This window comes from Chelonia mydas, chromosome 1 (genome assembly GCF_015237465.2).
Source record: "Chelonia mydas isolate rCheMyd1 chromosome 1, rCheMyd1.pri.v2, whole genome shotgun sequence".
NCBI lineage: Eukaryota > Metazoa > Chordata > Testudines > Cheloniidae > Chelonia > Chelonia mydas.
Window position 1 is genome coordinate 183561708 of NC_057849.1, and position 19259 is coordinate 183580966.

General features: G+C 40.1%; 1 protein-coding gene across 12 annotated transcripts in view; it reads left to right on the forward strand.

Annotated features, from left to right (window-relative positions):
* DCAF6 (DDB1 and CUL4 associated factor 6) overlaps positions 1 to 19259 on the forward strand; it is a 158423-nt gene that overhangs the window by 36864 nt on the left and 102300 nt on the right. For all 12 annotated transcript variants that reach the window (XM_043538454.1, XM_043538457.1, XM_037906796.2 and 9 more), the window contains 2 exons: positions 6192 to 6284; positions 16638 to 16823. In XM_043538454.1, coding sequence (XP_043394389.1) covers positions 6192 to 6284; positions 16638 to 16823 — 279 coding nt within the window. The remainder of the gene's footprint in view (positions 1 to 6191; positions 6285 to 16637; positions 16824 to 19259) is intronic.

Consider the following 19259-nt stretch of genomic DNA (forward strand, 5'->3'; position numbering starts at 1 on the left):
AGAATCTTAGAAATAGAGGGCTGGATTAAATATACCTAGACCATCCCTCACAGATGTTTCACAGATGTTTGTCTAACCTGTTCTTAAGAACTTCCAATTATGGGATTTCACCTGTTTCCATGCTTGACTATTCTTATAGTTGGAATTTTTTCCTAATATCTAGCTCAGCAGTTCTCAAACTCCATTGCACCGTGACTCCCTTCTGACAACAACAATTAATATGGGTTGGTGAGGGAGGGTGTGGGGACAGAACCTGAATCCCGCTGTCCCTGGCTAAAGCACTCATGCTTCGGCTTCAACCCCAAGTCCCAGCGAGTCTAACAGCGTCCCTAAGGACCCCATTAAAATGGGGTCCCAACCCACAGTTTGAGAACCGCAGATTAAATCTCCCTTGCTGCAAACTAAGCTGATTACTTCTTGTCCTACCTTTTGTGGACATAGAAAACAATTAATCACTCTCCAGTTTTTATTTTAAAACAGTTATCAAATCCCCGCCTCCTCAGTCTTCAATATAATAAACATGCCCAATTGTTTCAACCTTTCCTCTTAGGTCATGTTTTCTAAACATCTTACATTTTTGTTTCCATTCGTCCACATCCTTCTTAAAGTGTGCTGCCCCTACTGGACACATTACTCCATCTGAGGCCTCATCGGTGCTAAGCAGAGCAGAACAGTTACCTCCTGTGTCTTACGTACTGTTAACACATCCCACAATGATGGCTGCGTTTTTCGCAACAGCATCGCTTTGTTGGCTTATATTCAATTTGTGATCCACAATAACCCCCAGATCCTTTTCTGCTGTACCACTGCCTAGCCAGTTATTCCCCGTTTTGTGTTTATGCATTTGATTACATGTACATATGGGGGAAGAGTGAAAGTTGCATGGCTGTTTCCTGACTTTGCAACCCTTGTGACAGTAATTAAAAAAAAAAAAAAAAAAAAGAGCAGTGGTTCCCAAACTTGTTTCACCACTTGTGCAGGGAAAGCCCCTGGAGGGCCTGACCGGTTTGTTTACCTGCCGCGTCCGCAGGTTAGGCCAATCGCGGCTCCCAGTGGCCGTGGTTTGCTGCTCCAGGCCAATGGGAGCTGCTGGAAGCGGCGGTCAGTACGTCCCTCGGCCCGTGCTGCTTCCAGCAGCTCCCATTGGCCTGGAGCAGCAAACCACGGCCACTGGGAGCCGCGCTTGGCCGAACTTGCAGATGCGGCCGGTAAACAAACCGGCCGGGCTTGCCAGGGGCTTTACCTGAACAAGCGGCATCCCAAGTTTGGGAAATACTGATATAGAGGGATATGTGTTGTGTACTATACTTATTTTTTCCTCTCCAGGTACTGCACCTGATTTACACCATAAATGAGAACTTTAATTAGTGTAGCGTGACCTAGTGTTAGGATCTAGGGTTTAATTTTACTTCTTGGAAGAGTGATATTCCCTTTTTCTCCCTTTTCCTTCCATTTCTTCTCTTGGGATACTTAAATATTCTAAACAGCCTATCGTAGATGAAGGTGGGTGTGGGTGTGTGTGTAAATTGTCCAGAAGAGCAAGCAGTAGTGGGTATCTACCTTTGAGTGGGACATTAGTTTTTTTCTGATCTACTCCTTTTGGGAATTAGTCCTACAGAGTGGTCTGTGAAGATAAAAAGTAGGACTCTTTGTTAAGGTAATACAGAGATTTGGGCCAGCTGTTGAGAGGGTTTTCCCTCTGAGCACTGATAAATACAGTGTGGTAGTTAATCACAACTGCTGGAAGAAGCAGTGGTCTCTGATTATAATATGGGCCTGTTGCGTTAAGGGCCTTTAACTTGCAAATCATCAGTAGCAAAATCAAGAAGTGGATTTAGTAGTGAATGAGAAACCAGTGCAAGTTGTGGATCACCAGCATATGTTCTTTCAGGTAATCATAATAAAGTGGCTTCTTCATGAACTTATCTGGGGCTAGGCAGAAAGTATTATATTTGTCTAACCTGGAGCTGATGTATGGATGAACCAGTGCAGTGACATCATCATCCAAGAGGAATGACTGAAGTCTTCTTGCTGTGTTGATGTGGGGTGCTATTATTAGGATCATCACTGTTGCTTTTTTCATTCTGTCTGCACATCTGTTCTTTAACAAAGTATCTTCTTCCCTGTTCTGTCTTTTAACAACCACCTCCTATTATTCTTTTTGCTGGCTCTCCTCCCGTGTGTGTGTGTGTGTGTGTGTATAGATAGGAAGATAGATTCATAATAATTTTGCTGCTTCCTTCTTTTTTGAAAATTATCTTTTTCCTCTTCAGTGCCTTTTTATTCACCATTAGTGGGCTCCTTCGGAGCAGCAGTAGCATCCTTCACGTGGAAGGGGCTGTAGATGGAAAATAACTAGCATGCTGGTCGTCGTCGTCGTCTTCTTTTTTTTTTGCAGCCAGCTGGCTCTGTGAAGTTGTGCTGTGCTTGACCACTTTGCTGAGCTACTGCTGTTCATCAGTCAGATTACTGTAATGTTAAATAGATATGTAGGCTGAATCAGTGCCTCTCTCATTATGGATGTTTGTACCCATAGCTCATCTGGATCAATGAATCCTTATTTTGTTAAGGAAAATTATAGTATTTTCATGTTCTAAAATGAATTAATTACATTTAGCAAAAGTTGTTTTCCCTATTGAGAGCTGCAAATGGCAAATTTGAAACTTAGAAAAATATTCAAATAGCTGAAATCATTTTTTTCCAACTTTTAACTAAAACAGATGTTACCTTTTGGGCTCAGACTGGGAATGAGACAATCTAGCCCAAAAGAAGATATTTTTAACAAGTTATGTACGTATTAAAATAAGGGTTTAGAATGAAAATGCTTTCTTGGCCTTGATTAGTGTCACCACTAATACAGTACTCTAAAGAATCATCATAGCTGAGCACTCTAAAACCTCAGTCAAGACCTGGTGTTGTCACTGACCTTGAATAGCTCCTTGGGAGTACAAGATGTTGACGGGGACACTGCATCAGGCAGTGTTCAAGTATTTGCCTAGGCTCTCCTCATTCACATTTGGGTTTGTTTCTCCATTTCCACTTGGTCATATTGTCACCAGACTTTGCTACCTCAGCTCTCACTGATTAGAGTACACCAATTTTTTTGTTGGAGGTCAGTGCCTGGAGGGAATTGTTTTGAAGGAACCAGGTTCTCCAAGATCATTGGCACTTCCTGCCATTTAGTTACTATGTAGATTCTAACAGTGGTATTTTGGGGTAAGGGATTTTCAGAGGCAGATCTCTTTCTGGACTTCAGCCTCTTAGGTAGTAGAATGTGTCTATGCAGTGGATGTCTTGGATCATGTACCTGCTTTTGTATCTCCTTCTTACTGAAGGCATCCTGCCTATCTAGTGGTGGTGCAATCTCAGTAAGGCACTACAGCAACAGTGTGGGAGTCGGTTTCAAAATCCCTGCGATGATCCCTCAGGACAGTTGAGTTCAGTATCAGTTTTGTGCATGGCTTGAAAGTGAGCATACTGGGGCAAAGTACTCTGCAGTTTAATAACACAGGGCGTCTGGTTGCTCAGAATGTTTTGGCATCAGCTCCCTGTTCTATGTTAGCCAGTTTGTGGAGAACACGATTCCTGGAGTTTAATTTCTTATTTAGCATCTTGATATGCTCTTTGAATATTAGTGTTTGTTTTAATGTGACCCCCAGGTATACCCATATGTTTATAGTGCTCAAGGATTGTACCATCACACAATATCTGGAGTTTTTGCTTGGCCGGATGGTACTTCAAGGGAAAGGTGCACACTTGTGTCTTGCTAGTATTGGCATTCAGGAACCACATATGACAGTATTTTCCAAGTATACTGAGGGAACCAGTTAAAATGTGCTCAGTGTCCTCATATCTTTTTTTATTGGGTAACGATGCAAAGATCAGCTGCATAAATTAAATACTTGTACATTGGAATTCAGGTTGATATGTGTAGACCAGTGGTTCTCAAACTTTTTTTTTCACGGACCATATGAAAATTGCTGAGGGTCTTGGTGGATCACTAAATGATCTTTTCAAATGTTGTTTGTACCATTAGCTAACTATTGTAAAGCGCTTTAGATAAAAGCGCTATATAAAAAATACCCCCTATATAAAAAATACCCCTTCAGTCAGCTGCCCCCAGGTCCTCTGCCAATCTGCCCTGGAAGAAAATTCCTTCCCGACCCCAAATATGGCAGTCAGCTAAACCCTGAGCATGTGGGCAAGACTCACCAGCCAGACCCCCAGGAAAGAATTCTCTGTAGGAACTCAGATCCCGCCCCATCTAACATCCTAACACAGGCCATTGGGCATATCTACTGCTAATAGTTGAAGAACAATTAATTGCCAAGATTAGGCTATCCCATCATATCATCCCTTCCATAAACTTATCAAGCTTAGTCTTGAAACCAGATTTGTCTTTTGTCCCCACTGCTGTTCCAGAACTTCACTCCTCTGATGGTTAGAAACCTTTGTCTAATTTCAAGTCTAAACTTCCTGATGGCCAGTTTATATCCATTTGTTCTTGTGTCCACGTTGGTACTGAGCTTAAATAATTCTTCTCCCTCTATGGTATTTATCCCTCTGATATATTTATAGATAGCAATCATAATAGTAATAGTTCACTAGATATGCCACTGAGTCCAATTGCCTTTCCACATTTCAGGGTTTTCATGGCTATTGTCAGCTCTTCTATGTTGAGCTGCTCATTATGGACCTCACTATCTCAGAGGAGTGCGTGAAGTTTCTGTTTAACTGAACTCTTAAGACATATTACTGTGATAGTCCAAACTTTCTATTTTTCTGTATTTGAGTTTTACATCTTCATTGGCAATACTGTAATGTTGCGGGGGGGGGGCTGGCTAAGGAAAAACTTACAAGGAAATAAAATACCAAGTGCTCCCACCCTCATTTGTTTCCTTACTGGAAGAACATCATCGCAGTCTTCTCATAGGTGAGATCTGGGAAGGTTTTTGCAGTTCTATATGGGCTTTTCACCAGGTTTATGAGAAGGTATGGCCTCTGTGAGTGTGTTCATGTTAGCCAGATCCTGAATACTTAGTGCTTTGAAGATGCGATAGTGAGAACTTTGACCCCAAATTCAGAGCACTCTGTAGAATGAAATACATTCTAGGGAGTAAAACACCCAAGTACATCAAATTATAGGTACTAGAAACTCTATTGAAAGGCTTACTTTATCTGAGGGGACCCTTGTGATGCCACAGGGACCAAAGAAGGCAATTCAGAGTCTAGAAAGGTGGGTGTGGGAAGGGGTCCAAAACCTGGAATGCTCTGTATTAGCCAAATAACTATTTTTACAAAAGACTACTGAATTTAGTCAACTGCTGAATTTTAAGCATGAATTTCCTAGTTAGCTGAGCACATATGTATAAATGTTATTTTAAAAGTACACGTTAGTTCACATAATAAACAGCAAATTAAACTCTGTTGCCTGAGGTATGCGCTTATAGGGAGATGCAGGAGCATGGTGTATATGAAGAATGTACAGAATACATTAGACCGAGTACTGAGAGATGCCAACATGTTTCAAGCAGGTGGACTCTCATCAAACAATTTGTTAAAAATCACAGCTTTTTTTATGCTAACAACTCAGATTTAATGACTTAAGAGATCTTGTTGGAATCAACTGTTAGAATATACTTTTCAGTGTCTATAGAAATGTTGACCTTTTTGATATTGTGTGTGTGTAAACTTTTTTACAGTCATTTTAAGTTTTGATATGAATAAGAATATAGGTAAAAGATTAATTTCTTCAGCCTGGTGTGTTAACTAATTTTTCTCAATAATACATTAAAGGCCTGATTTTTGTTTTTTTTTCAGTGGAGGTATGGTTTGGCCTAGCCTTCACACACTGTGCAAGTTTGGACCTGAACACACTACACTTTTCTTTCACTATCAAATGCATATCAATTCAGATTCTCAACACCTACATGCACATTTAATAGAATTTTTGTTTGCAGACCCCATCACCTGCATGTGCAGGTGGCTAGCCACGGGAAAGCATGTGTGTGGAAGGTGTGGCCAAGTAGTGAAAATCAGGTCTCTGAACAGATTTAAGCACTCCTGTGTATTTTGAAGTTGTTTAAGTAACTTTATGATTCCATTTTCATATCTAGGTATTTCTTGGCTATTTTATTTTCTATTTTAAATATTTTTCCTATTAAATATTTTTGTTTAAATATTTCAAACAGGTGAATACAATTTGCTGGAATGATACAGGAGAATATATATTGTCAGGTTCAGATGACACCAACCTCATAATTAGCAATCCCTACAGCAGAAAGGTAAGTTTACTTTCTGGATAGTCAATATTTTACAGTATTTCCCCAAAATCTATCTGCCCTTGTTTTAAACATCTCTACTCCAATTTACAGGAGGGAAGCATTGCATAGCTATGTACCACACTGACAACTTGTTAAGAGCCAGAGAGTTGCACTTATATTAGTTTACGTAAAATGGAGTAGGTTTCAGTTGCAATCATGGAAGCATGGCCCATCGAGACTGCCCTGTTTCAGCTTGGTTTACTGTGCCTATCTCTAGCACTAACTTTTGTTACATAATTAACACATACAAATTATAAATACACAAAATGCATAATACTTAATGCACAAAGCAGCATGGACTGCTTATACATGAGATGGTACAAATGCTAATCTCCTTATAACATCTCTTCTGTTTTCATCCACTCCCTTCTCTAAAACTGGAGGCAAGGGAGAAGCTTTTCATTGTACTCTAAAAGTTTGAGAAATCTGGACTCCGTTGGTTCAAGCTGGGAATAGAGTTCAACTTCCTGAACCAGCCTTGTGTTTTTTTTTATGCTAAGAGATTGTTGGCATTAATGACTTTTGTGATCACAACTGTGGCAGTATCCTAAGTAAGAAGTGCTGTTAAGTAGGCAGTTTCCAAACTATTTTGGATTTTATCAGTAACAAACAGTTTAAAGTTGTGTCTCAGCATAGAATGTGGCGGTGTTCCAATGAAGATCGAGCACTGCAGGCTGGAACCTGTAGTCTCCAGGAGCCTGATTTACTTATTAAAGTGAAAGTTAGCTAAGTGTTGTATTGCAAAATTCATTAGGATGGAAGTTGGCTCCTTTTATAGCTTTGAGAATAATTGTAGGAGTTAGAGCCTAGTATTTGTACAATGTTGATTTTTTTTCTTCTGACTTATTGATTGTGTTATGACTTTCCTTAAGTCAGGAAACTTATTACATTTAAGTGCAGCTGTAAAGGTACTTTAAAATGTTTGTGTGTGGCTGATGCCTTTTTGGTATTTTGGATGAAAGATATTAAATGGGTTAGTTCCCTTAAATTTTGAAAAAAGAAAAGGAGTACTTTGTTAGTCTCTAAGGTAGCACAAGTACTCCTTTTTCTTTTTGCGGATACGTACTAACACGGCTGGTACTCTGAAACCTTAAATTTTGAGATGCTGCAAATTAGAAGTAGTAATTAGTATTCAAAATGACGTTACATTATATGTGGGGGGAAAGGGGAAGAGGTTTGTATTGAACTAGGAAGAGCCAAGTGGGAGGTGGGAAGTGCAATGTAGATTTCTGCTCTGCCAAATCATCTGTGTCTCATCAAAGGAGCTGTAGTGCAATGACCCTCAGTAAGTTCATGAAACAACTTTTCCCCTGTACCAAAATTCTTGTAGCTTATGACTGCATCTCCTCTGTGAAGAACTATTGGGGTTTTTCAGAACAGATATACTTTGTGGCACTCATAGACTCATAGATATTAAGGTCAGAAGGGACCATTATGATCAGCTAGTCTGACCTCCTGCACAATGCAGGCCACAGAATCTCACCCACCCACTCCTGCAATAAACCTCTCACCTATGTCTTAACTAGTGAAGTCCTCAAATCATGGTTTAAAGACTTCAAGGTGCAGAGAATCCTCCAACAAGTGACCATGCCCCATGCTACAGAGGAAGGCAAAAACCCCCCAGGGCCTTTTCCAATCCTTCCCAGCACAGCAGTGTTCCTGCTCAGCCCCCTCTTTTCTCAGTGGGGATGGGACCAAATACCAATAATAACGCTTGAAAGTTAACGTCTGTGTGGGAGCTAAGTGGGAAGTAGACAGTTATAGGGCCATAGAGGCTTGGATGGGCAAGTGGAGAGACAGGAGTGCTTGCCTACCTAAGATGCTGTAGTGGGAGAATAGCTATAGGGTGAGGCCTGGGGGCTATTCATGCCTCCAGTCATGTCTTTTCCGCCACCTACCATTAATGCCTCTTGGCCTTAGAGAAATATCTTTCTCTACTGCTGGTGCTAGTCTGATAAACCTCTTCTGAGTCTTTCAGACCAGTATTCCTGCTGGCAAAGTACAGATGGTTCTGTTGTGGAGTAAGGTGCCTCAGGAACAGAGTTGGTAGTTCTACTGCTGACTTAAACTCAGTTGCATGCCTCCTGTTTCCCCTCCCTCTTGTCATGTTGGGAGGTAGTGGAAGAGAGGAGAAAATTACAGTTGGACTGTCTGATAGAAGCTGTTCCCCAAGGCACCTGCTCTGGCTGGTAAACCTCCCGTAGTTCATTAGGAAGGGAGGTAGGTTAGTCAGACTGCTGTGGGGAGGAGGGAAGAAATTTCCCAAAGCCAAGAGGGATGTTAGTGTGGGGTGAGGTGAATGAACAGTTCTGGGTCAGAGCAAGAGATACTTAAATGATGATTAATCTGCAGTCATTATTGTATTAATAATCCGTCAACTTAAAAATCAAACTTCTGGTCTTCTGGATGTAATTTTCTTACATATTATTGCTACAGTCAACACCTAAGTTTCCTATGATTGAAAGATCAGAGGATTGAAAGATCAGAGGAATTATTTTTTCTGGTTTTGATTTATGTTGTGTTCAGCCAATTTTACTGTTTCCCCTATTTGTGTGGGGCCTTTTACATAGCAACAGAGAGAGAGGGTTGTTTTTTTTTTCCTCCATAAGACAATATCATAAAACCACAAAACCTAGCAGTGGGATTTGAGGGTAGGGGTGTTGTACCTGAAACTACTCTTAAAACTTAATGTTTGAAGTTGACTGTATTTTCAAATTGATGGTGACGTTTTTAGTTCTAAGGTGTGTGTAAACGTATTCAAGGCCACTGCTTTGTCTTTAGATCGGAGAAGACTAAGCTTTTCTCTATAATAGTAAAGTGCAGTGGTTTAACTAAATCTATTTCAAAAATTGATCTCGTGAAACCACTACAGATCACTAATGTAGAAGCACTTGATCTAAATTGATGTAAACAAAGGTTAAACTAGTTTAAGAAACTTGCCTCCTGTAGATAAGGCCTAGGCTTCTAGCTCTCGCTAGCTAAGCTTTTTTTATATCAAGGTTTAACCTAAAACCATTTTTATATTGAAGGTGGTATCTGCTGGGTTTGTAATTCAGGGTTGGGTGAGTGGAGAGAATGCTTATCTTCACAGCATAATAGTTCATGCTCAACAGTAAGTAGCAGTTTGATTCAAGTCTTATAACAGTGTGTCATCACCTCCCAAATTAGCAGAGCCCTGGGCTGGGTTTTCAGAGAAATGAAATGCAGGAAATAGGGGTTGCATAAATGTAAATGCTTTATTATGTCTTTTCCTTGTGATCTTTACTTTCCATTTTTGTTCAGTGAAAATGTTTGTTTTACCTGTCTGGTCCCAAGTCCAGTCTGGTCCCAAGACTGGGTGATGTCATTGGCCAAACTCTCTGAGAAAGATCATGTTTAACCCTGGTATTGGTGGGCAGTGAAGTTGGGTTCCTGGGAGGTATCTCTGGCTCTCATGGGTTGGAGTCTTTACAGGTTGCCACTCTGAGAAGAAGCTGGAGTGGCCTGATGATGGAGTGGGAACACTGGGGGCTCATTGTGTTAATGGCTGTGGCTGGATGGGGAAAGCAAAAGGAGGAATCAGTAATCATGTTTCTCTCTTCCCCATCTGCTGCTTCTGATGGAAATGAGGGTCTTAACAGCCTGCGCCCCCTAATGAAAGGGCTTTTAGAAGGTCAGAGCAAGGATGGCAAGTCATGACTCCTGCATTCTGTGGCTTGCTGTGCGGTCTTGGATAAAGAACTTACCTCACTGTGTCTGTAGACCCATCTATTACATGCAGATAAAGTTCTTTGGGATCATCAATGAAAGACTATTAAAATCAAAAGTATCTTTGGATGTCCCACACTTTCTGCTTCTTGAATGTAAGATTAGAGTACCATCTCTGTATTTAGGGGGATAAAAATCATGCAGTGAGCTCCTCAGGATGGTCTTTGCCTCTGTTTGGAAAGCACATAGCAGATTGTGCACGTTACTGAGAATAATGTCCAAAAGATTTGCCACATTTTAAGTAGCATTATTATTGTTAATGAATGCTCCTAGCACTAACCCTCACCTATTCCTCCACAATGTCATCCTGATTTCTATTCTTGGTCTCCCCACACACCTTAATCCCAGATTTCAGAATTGGGGTTAAACCATTTTGTTAACTTTTCCATCACTTTGTATAGGCATCTTTCTTAAATCTTCCACTATAGTACGACTAGTACAGCTTATAGCAGTATTAGATGACAGATAAAAAATGCCTGTTACACTAGCATGTGCACTATTGCTACAACTTGTGGAACTGCAGTGGTGGGAGTTTTAAGAGTGTAGATGAGGTCCATATATATGGATCTCTTCTTACCTCGGCTGTTTGTTAATTATATTTTGCTGCGAGACCAATGCAGGTTTACTCCTGGGGGAATTTTGCACCACTGTGCACGTGCAGAATTCATCTGTCCCGCATAATTTTATTTTTTTCTGCAGAAAATACATTCTGCCCAAGAAGTGTTGCAGTTACACCTTTTCTCCATTAGAGGCCGCTGTAGCGCCATAACAACCAACAGCATGAATGAAGCAGGCTGTTCTGGTGCCACAGCGGCTTGTGATGGGAAAAAGGTGGAACTGCAGCGCTTTTAGGGCAGAATGTATTTTCTGTGGGGGAAAAAATGTTGTGCGCGCGCGTAGTGGCACAGAATATCCCTGAGAGTAGAAGTTCATCACAGCACCCAGCCCGCAGAGCCAGGTTAGCAGAGAGTGGGGCACATGGGGCTGCTGGGGGTCACACACTGGGGTTCAGGATGGCTTGTGTGGGGGACAGACTGGAGTGCGGGCTTAGGAGCTAATGGGGTAACAGTGTTGAGCCAGAAGCTGAATGGAAGTGTGGGTGCAAGGTCACATGGGGATGGGGGAGGGTGGGCTGCAGGGACACATGGGGATGGGGGAGGAGGCTACAGAGACCCGTTGGGATGGGGGTGCGGGTACAGGAGCAGATGTGACTAACTGAATGGGAGATGCTTGGGGTCAGCCAGGGTCTGCAGGGGGGAGGCTCCTCAACTCCCTAACAATCTTGCCTCTCCCCTCCCCAAAAAAGCCTGTTCCATATTTTTCCCACCCACACCCAACAACCCTCCAGGTTCACTCCAGCCTCCTTCCCTCTCCCTCAGATCTTCTGTTACCCCTGACACCCCCAAGCATTTGCACTGCTTCTGATGGGTGCGGGAAATACAATTCTGTATTCTAATTTAAATGAATTACTCAAAGTTCTGTATTAATATGTCTAGCAAGGAATCTGTGTCAAAAAAAAAAAATTACCAGAATCTTTTTTTTTTTGGTCTGTATTGCTACAGACACACTTGCTGACAGATATTTTGAAATAAATTACCAAAATAATTGAAACTGGCATGATTGTATTGTGTTGTTTTGGCAAATAAAATATGCAGAATTTTACAGAATTTTAAAATATTGTGCGCAGAATTTTTAATTCTTTAGTGCAGAATTCCCCCAGGAATAACTGAAAGGTTGATGGCTCAAACTTTGATTCATGTCTGTCTGACAGCTTGCAAATTGAAGACATTCAGCTTGCATTGAGTATTCTTTCCCACCCCAACCGAGGAACCACTTGAGTTCCTACAGCTGCATGTAACTAGTATTTCAAAACTAGTATAGACCCTTACTAAGTAATATGATGGAACATAAACTGATGATGCAGCTGATGATGCATGCCAACTTGTGAGTGAGAAACATTAAATTTTTTTGCTCTCTGGAGAAAAATTGTAGCAACATACTGGTAATTTATCAATGTTCAGGTAGACCCTGAAAAAATTCTTATATTGCACTATTTCACAAGGGTTAACCACAATTTAGCAAAATAAAAAGTGAAACCAAAGTTTTTAAATTTAGAACATATGCAACTGATAAAACATGTGTAATCAAGGGCAAGCCCTCTTAATAGTTACACAATATATCTTGGGAGGATGAAAATGTGCATACATAATAGAATTCCCTGCCAGTCCAGATGGTGTTCTAATATAATATTCACTTAGCTTGAATGGGCCATATGTTTCTGTGGCTTGAAAGACCCAGAGTGAAAAAGAATGTTACTGAGTTTTCTAATATAACTATAAATCCTAACGGAAAAGGCTGTCCTGATTTTACTTATTCATGGACACCTGTGATGAACTCTTCTGAGTGGGATCTTTTTTTCTTATTCTGCTCAAGGCAAATGATACTTAAAACTAAGACCTAATTTTCTGTATCTAAACATTTATTTGTATTAGACAAGTGACAATACACAGCAAGAAAATGCAGGTTACTTAAAATCTAGCTGTGGAAAGAATTTTATGAGCTACGAGGGCAGTAGATCTACACTTGGAAAATGGTGGAATTTAGATTGGGTTTGTCTAGCATGTGTTAGCTAAGCCCAACCTAAACTCAACCACTTTTCCTAGTCATACCTCATGTGTTCGTTCCACTCCATCTCTGGACCTAGGGATTTGTAAATAAAACCGGTGACTTCAATTTTTACTTTTTTAAGTAAAATGCCTGAATTATAGTATAGTGAAGAATTTAGTTACAATGAATAAAGATTTTAGTTTCACTTAATAGGAGCTATAATTTAAATGGAATTTCCAAAAGAAAGTTTATTTGTCCTATATATTGCTGCTAGAAGTAGGATATTTGTGGTTAGGAGCAAGAGAAATGAGCCAACCAGCCGATTGCTCTGCCCCAACGTTTCACTGTGCAATAAGACAAAATTTAAAGTTTTGCACTTCCATTACTCCCACTTCAGTTGATTTTCTGTGTAATATCTAAGCAATTGCAAATTTTTGAATGTGAAATGTAAAATATTTTGTTTACCTTTTGTGGAAAAGGTCTGAGGCCTTAATTTTGCCTAGGAGGCCAAGTGGTGTTCTGAAGCAAGCATTTTGCTGCTGTTTTTTTTTTTTTTTTTTTTTTTAAAGGGGGGGAGGGCATTGTGGTGGCTGGTAATGAAATAGAGCTAAACCCCACATATTAAATCTTTTCTCCTTTTTCTCTGCTTGTGCACAAACAGCTTTTGTGACAGGTGCCTCTAATTTTCCCTTTCTGTCAGCACAATAAAGAGAGCAGCAAGGGATATATGGGGAAGGTGAGGGAGGGGCTGGAAATACTAACTGTTGACTGTGTTACCATAGACTGCAGTTGGAGGCAGGGAAGGAATGGCATCATTCAGTCCTTTATGGTACTGCTGTACATGAAGTGTACCTGGGGATGAGAGGGACTGAGACAGATGGGGCTGATGATGAAGCTGAGAGCTTCCTTCCTTCAGTGAAAGTATACAACAGTGCTGAGAGCTGCACATAACCATTTTGCTTTTTCAGCCCTCTTGGGGCAGAATCCGGAGTTCCCAAGAATTTGAGTGCAGGCACAGGCCCATTGCAGAGGTTCGCCTCAATTTCAGAAGCAGAACCAGAGTCTCAACTGGAGAAATCTGAGGTAGAGAGAGAGAGAGGGAGGGGCTGATCAGCTTTTAATTGCAAAGAAGGCACCTTTTAATTGCAAAGAAGGTGTTGGTAGGGCCTGTGACCAAGGAAGAAAGAGGAGCAGGGCTGGTTGTGACCTGGTGAAGGATATAGTATATGACTCAATAAGGGATGGGGAGGTGGGAGCAGAACAAAGGGAGGCTGCATTCCCTTTTTGGGGAAGGAGTAAGGGAGAGATGGTGGGAGTTATCTTAGATTAGGGTTGGAAGAGACCTCAGGAGGTCATCTAGTCCAACCCCCTGCTCAAAGCAGGACCAACTCCAACTAAATCATCCCAGCCAGGACTTTGTCAAGCGGGGCCTTAAAAACCTCTAAGGATGGAGATTCCACCACCTTCCTAGGTAACCCATTCCAGTACTTCACCACGCTCCTAGTGAAATAGTTTTTCCTAATATCCAACCTAGACCTCCCCACTGCAACTTGAGACCATTGCTCCTTGTTTGGGCATCTGCCAGCACTGAGAACAGCCTAGCTTTATCCTCTTTGGAACCTCCTTCAGGTAGTTGAAGGCTACTATCAAATCCCCCCTCATTTTTCTCTTCTGCAGACGAAATAAGCTCAGTTCCCTCAGCCTCTCAGTCATGTGACCCAGCTCCCTAATCATTTTCATTGCCCTCTGTTGGACTCTCTCCAATTTTTCCACATCCTTTCTGTAGTGGGGGACCCAAAACTGGATGCAATACTCTAGATGTGGCCTCACCAGTGAATAGAGGGGAATAATCACTTCCCTTGATCTGCTGGCAATGCTCTTACTAATGCAACCCAAGATGCCGTTAGCTTTCTTGGCAACAAGGGCACAGTGCATGGGATTGTCCCATCCTAAGTGCAGGACTCTGCACTTGCCCTCGTTGAACTTCATCAGATTTTTTTTTTGGCCCAATCCTCCAAGTTGTATAGGTCACTCTGGACCCTATCCATACCTTCCAGCATATGTACCTCTCCCCCCAGTTTAGTGTCATCCACAAACTTGCTGAGGGTGCAATCCATCCCATCATCTAGATCATTAATGAAGATGTTGAACAAAACCGGCCCCAGGACCAACCCCTGGGGCACTTTGCTTGATACCGGCTGCCAGCTAGACATCAAGCTGTTGATCACTACCCATTAAGCCTGACGATCTAGTCCACTTTCTAGCCACATTACAGTTCATTCATCCAATCCATAGTTTTTTAACTTGCTGGCAAGAATACTGTGGGAGACCATATCAAAAGCTTTGCTAAAGTCAAGATATATCACAATATATGATATGATATACCATATATATCATGACAAACAGAGAAGTTATTAGGGAATGGAGAAAAGCCTCATATTATTTAGTTTGTTGATTTTTATTTGGGAGCTCAGATATAGTTTGGTGTGAAGTCAAAAATATTTCTTTCATGGAATGTGAGGGGAGGTATCTGTCAGAACCACCTCTTATTTTGGGCATTAGCTGTGACTGAGCTAAAGCATCTTAATATAATGGAAGTCATCCATTGAGATCTCTTACTTTGGCAGCAGAGCTCTGTGGATTTGGTGCTGAACTCTTCGCTCATTTTAAACAAAATTGAGCTCTGAGGGTGTTTTTTTACATTTCTGTTTATATAATTTTTCTGAACCTACCTGAATAAAGAGGAGAATGCAGCAAAATAAAGTGAATTGATTGGCTCTCTGGATACGTAATATATAGTTGTATCCATATCTTAGAACATGCAGAATATTAAGTAATATATTGTTAGCACTTGCATAAATCATTTTAAAAAGTTTGAAGTAATGCTTTTAAAATACAAGGCAAGAATTTACAGAGAAACTTGATCTCTGTAAAACTTTCTTTGATTAAGTTAATTGGTGGAAAGCTTTAGAAGTCCTTGTCATATTGTAAACATCTTGTACTAACATGAGAATGAGACGGTTGCTAGAAAAAAAAAAATGAAATTGTCAGTCTGCTCTCATTGTCAGAGGTGGGAGAAATAAAGTAAATCAAAGTAGAAAAGCACACTTAGTTTTTTAATTTTGTTCAGTTTTAATATTCTAATTTAAGGTGGGTTAGGAAATGAAAGCATACAGAATATTTTGCCACAAAATATTGAGACCCTATAAAAGATTATGGTAACATAAATAGCATTACATTGCTAAATTGTACTGTGTATGTATGATTTTAAAAAAATCATTGCTGAATTAAATATGCGTCATGTTAAAATGTTTGGTAATAAACTAATAGTCAAGCCTGGAATTTTTAGTGCCCTACATTAGTGAGGTTAAGTTCCAATTTAGAAGTAGGGATGCTGTGAAACCCACCATAAAACTTTTTCAGTTCTACTTTTTAATATGATTTTGCTCTTTTATAATTTGTGCTATTTTACCTTTGGGATAACTTCAGGACAGTACATTTAAAAAGTAAATAGTGTGCTCATATTAGATTTCTTGCTCCCTTTAAGTCTTCTCAGCTGCTACTGCCAGCTGTCTAGTGGCTCATTACCACTTCATGTAATGCTGCCTCTTCATGCTCCAGGATAAGTGTCCAAGAGTCAAAATCTTTAAAATATAGGTACTGGCTTTTTCAAGAAATACTTTTAGGGCAGTGGCCCTCCAACTCTTTCATTTTGCAGACCATTTTGACGTAGAGCGAGAGAGAGCATGCATATGCCTCTTGTATATCACCTTATCTCGCAATCCATTCCTTTCTCACAGCATTTTCTTTGTTTTATGGACAACAGACTGTGTACATTTCTAGCATTCCATACTCTGGAACTTTGGGATTATTGGCTGAAAGTTTATTTTATTTTTCCATGTGTTGCTATTTGTTTTGAAACTATTAACCTAACACAAGCCTTTCTTGTTTGCTTTGTAGGTTTTAACAACCATTCGCTCAGGACACAGGGCAAATATTTTTAGTGCAAAATTCTTACCATGCACCAATGACAAGCAGATTGTGTCCTGTTCTGGAGATGGAGTAATTTTTTATACTAATGTTGAGCAAGATGCTGAGACCAACAGACAATGCCAATTTACGTGCCACTATGGAACTACCTATGAGGTATTGTATATCATCTCTGTATAAAAGCACAAGATTTATTTAAGACAGGAAAAATAGATGTCGGTGTTGATATTAGCTAGGATTTCAGTCTGACAGTGACAACTTCATTTCTATGCTTCACAGTCATTTAAACTAGTTTTCCTTTGATTTGTAACTTTTAGGGGTCATTTCATGTGTAATTTCCTTTAGTAGAGAAATAAATTGTCCAAATAAAGGAGACTCTAAAGTCAAGTATTGTTAAGGCCACTTTCCCTGCAAAATATATAAGCAGATAGCAACAGATACATAATAGCACTTGTTTATCTACATGTTAGGGGGACAGGTAGTTTGTATATCATTTTTTATTAAAGGGAGAAAAACAAGGCCTTTACTGTACTAAGGTAAATATAAAATCTTACAGAGAATTTCCTAGCTTTCAGCACATTTTCACCTTTTAAGTTACAGATACATCTTTATAATCTTAAGGACTTTTTTTGGTGGAAATAATACATTACAATCATCATTAATCCTCAAAACCCCTATGTTAGTAATATCCCCATTTATTTTACAGATGGGCAAAGCAACACAAAGTGTGTTTAAGTGACTTGGCAAAGCTGTAGTAAAAATCAGGAGTTCCTGACTCCAGTTTCATGCTAAATTCACTAGACAATTTTGCCTCTTGTTTGCCCTACTGACTTACCCATACTAAATTTTACAAAAGATAAAGATAAACTGTCACCACTTTCTTGGAGTTGTCAACATTCCATCTTAGTTTTCCAGTATTTTTCAAATGCTACTTTCATAATTATCTAGCTCAGACCTTCCAGTATTAGTTAGTTCTTGATAGGTCCTTTGGTTTTTATACAGAGTGGACAAAAGATATGAGAAGAATCAAATATACTAGTATCAAACAAAGCAAAAGAATGGTGATTCATGTCAAAATGGAACATGTCTAAAGAGCTGTCTGGATTAATTTCTCGTTATGTGGTAGAAGTTTCTTTAACAGTATATGTCTGTGTGCAGTTAAAGGACTTGTCAGAAACGTTTAACTGAACAATGTCGTCTTCTCAGGAGATGTGCAAGGCAACCCTATGGAGCTCATTTTGTATTTGTAGACTGGATGCAGCTTGAGTTCAATAGTCTTAGGGCAGGTCTACACTTAAAACACTGCAGTGGCACAGCTGCACTGCTGTAGCACTTCAGTGAAGATGCTACTGTGCCAATGGGAGGGTTTCTCCTGTCGGCATAGTTAATCCACCTCTGTGAGTGGTAGTAGATTAAATCGATGGCAGAAGCCCTCCGGTCAACATAGCGCTGTCTACACCAGGGATGGATTTTTCACATCCCTGAATGATGTAGTTATACCAATGTAAGTTTTTTATAGTGTAAAACTGTACTCAGGATTGCTTGTCACTTTTGCCAAAGATCATCTTAGGTTCCTCCCTCACACCAGTTATTTCTTTTTTGAGATGCGTTTAATTTGTGTGTTCTCGTTTATTTTGATCAGGAAGCTATTGCTTCCTTAGTGGCATTCTCCTTCTTATCATGGGAGCTAAGATCACTTCATATTTTCAAACAGCTTCATGTCTGAACATGATTCGCTATCTGATGTTGCACTTATTTATCCAGCCCTTAACTAGACTGTATGAGTTGATCTTACCCTCACTGCATCCCAAAAATATGGAAGAGAATGGTGTAGCCTGTCACTCCACCCATGGTTTCAGAAGAGTCTCTGAGGATTGAGATATGAGTTACTAAGGGCCAAGGGTACTCAACACGATCTAGATTTTAATACCGACTGTTTGTGTTCTCATGGTAAAGAGGTAAGAGTTCAGTCAGCGGTGACAGTGGTATTTACCTATAGTGTTAACTACCAAGCCTTTGCTGGATAAATATGAATTTGATATATTGAACAAGTTGAGTTATTTTCCTTTTATAAAAGAGAACAAAGTAGTTGAAGATTATTCCAGAAGAAAGTGAACAGCCAAGCATTAGGCTAGGAAAACTGGAGCAGCAGAATCTTGAATATAGACTAACAAACATGCATATTTGTAGTGCAAATGCAGTTTCCAGCACCCAGTTCAGCCGAAGATCAGAGTAACCGTGTGATACAGGGGGTTGCCAGAGGAAAACAATGAAGGATAAGTTAATGAATGTGGTGAGGAATGGAACCCCATTTTTGCATCTCCTGGGAACTTGTTCTAGCCTAACAAGTCATCTTGCGTCAACTAGCATAATACCTTCAGTCAACTTCAAGAAATAGCTTTCTCAATAGAGCTTAAAACTTGATGTCTCAAGTTCCGTTCTTCCATTCTTCTTTGTTTTTAGTCTGTCTTGATTTCCTGAGCCTGTGACTAGACTCCATCAGTCTGTTGTCCAGTCATAGATATTTCTTTAGAGAGTAGATTCATGACATTCCTTCAGTTTTACTGAGCATGGTGCTCACAACGTTTTGGT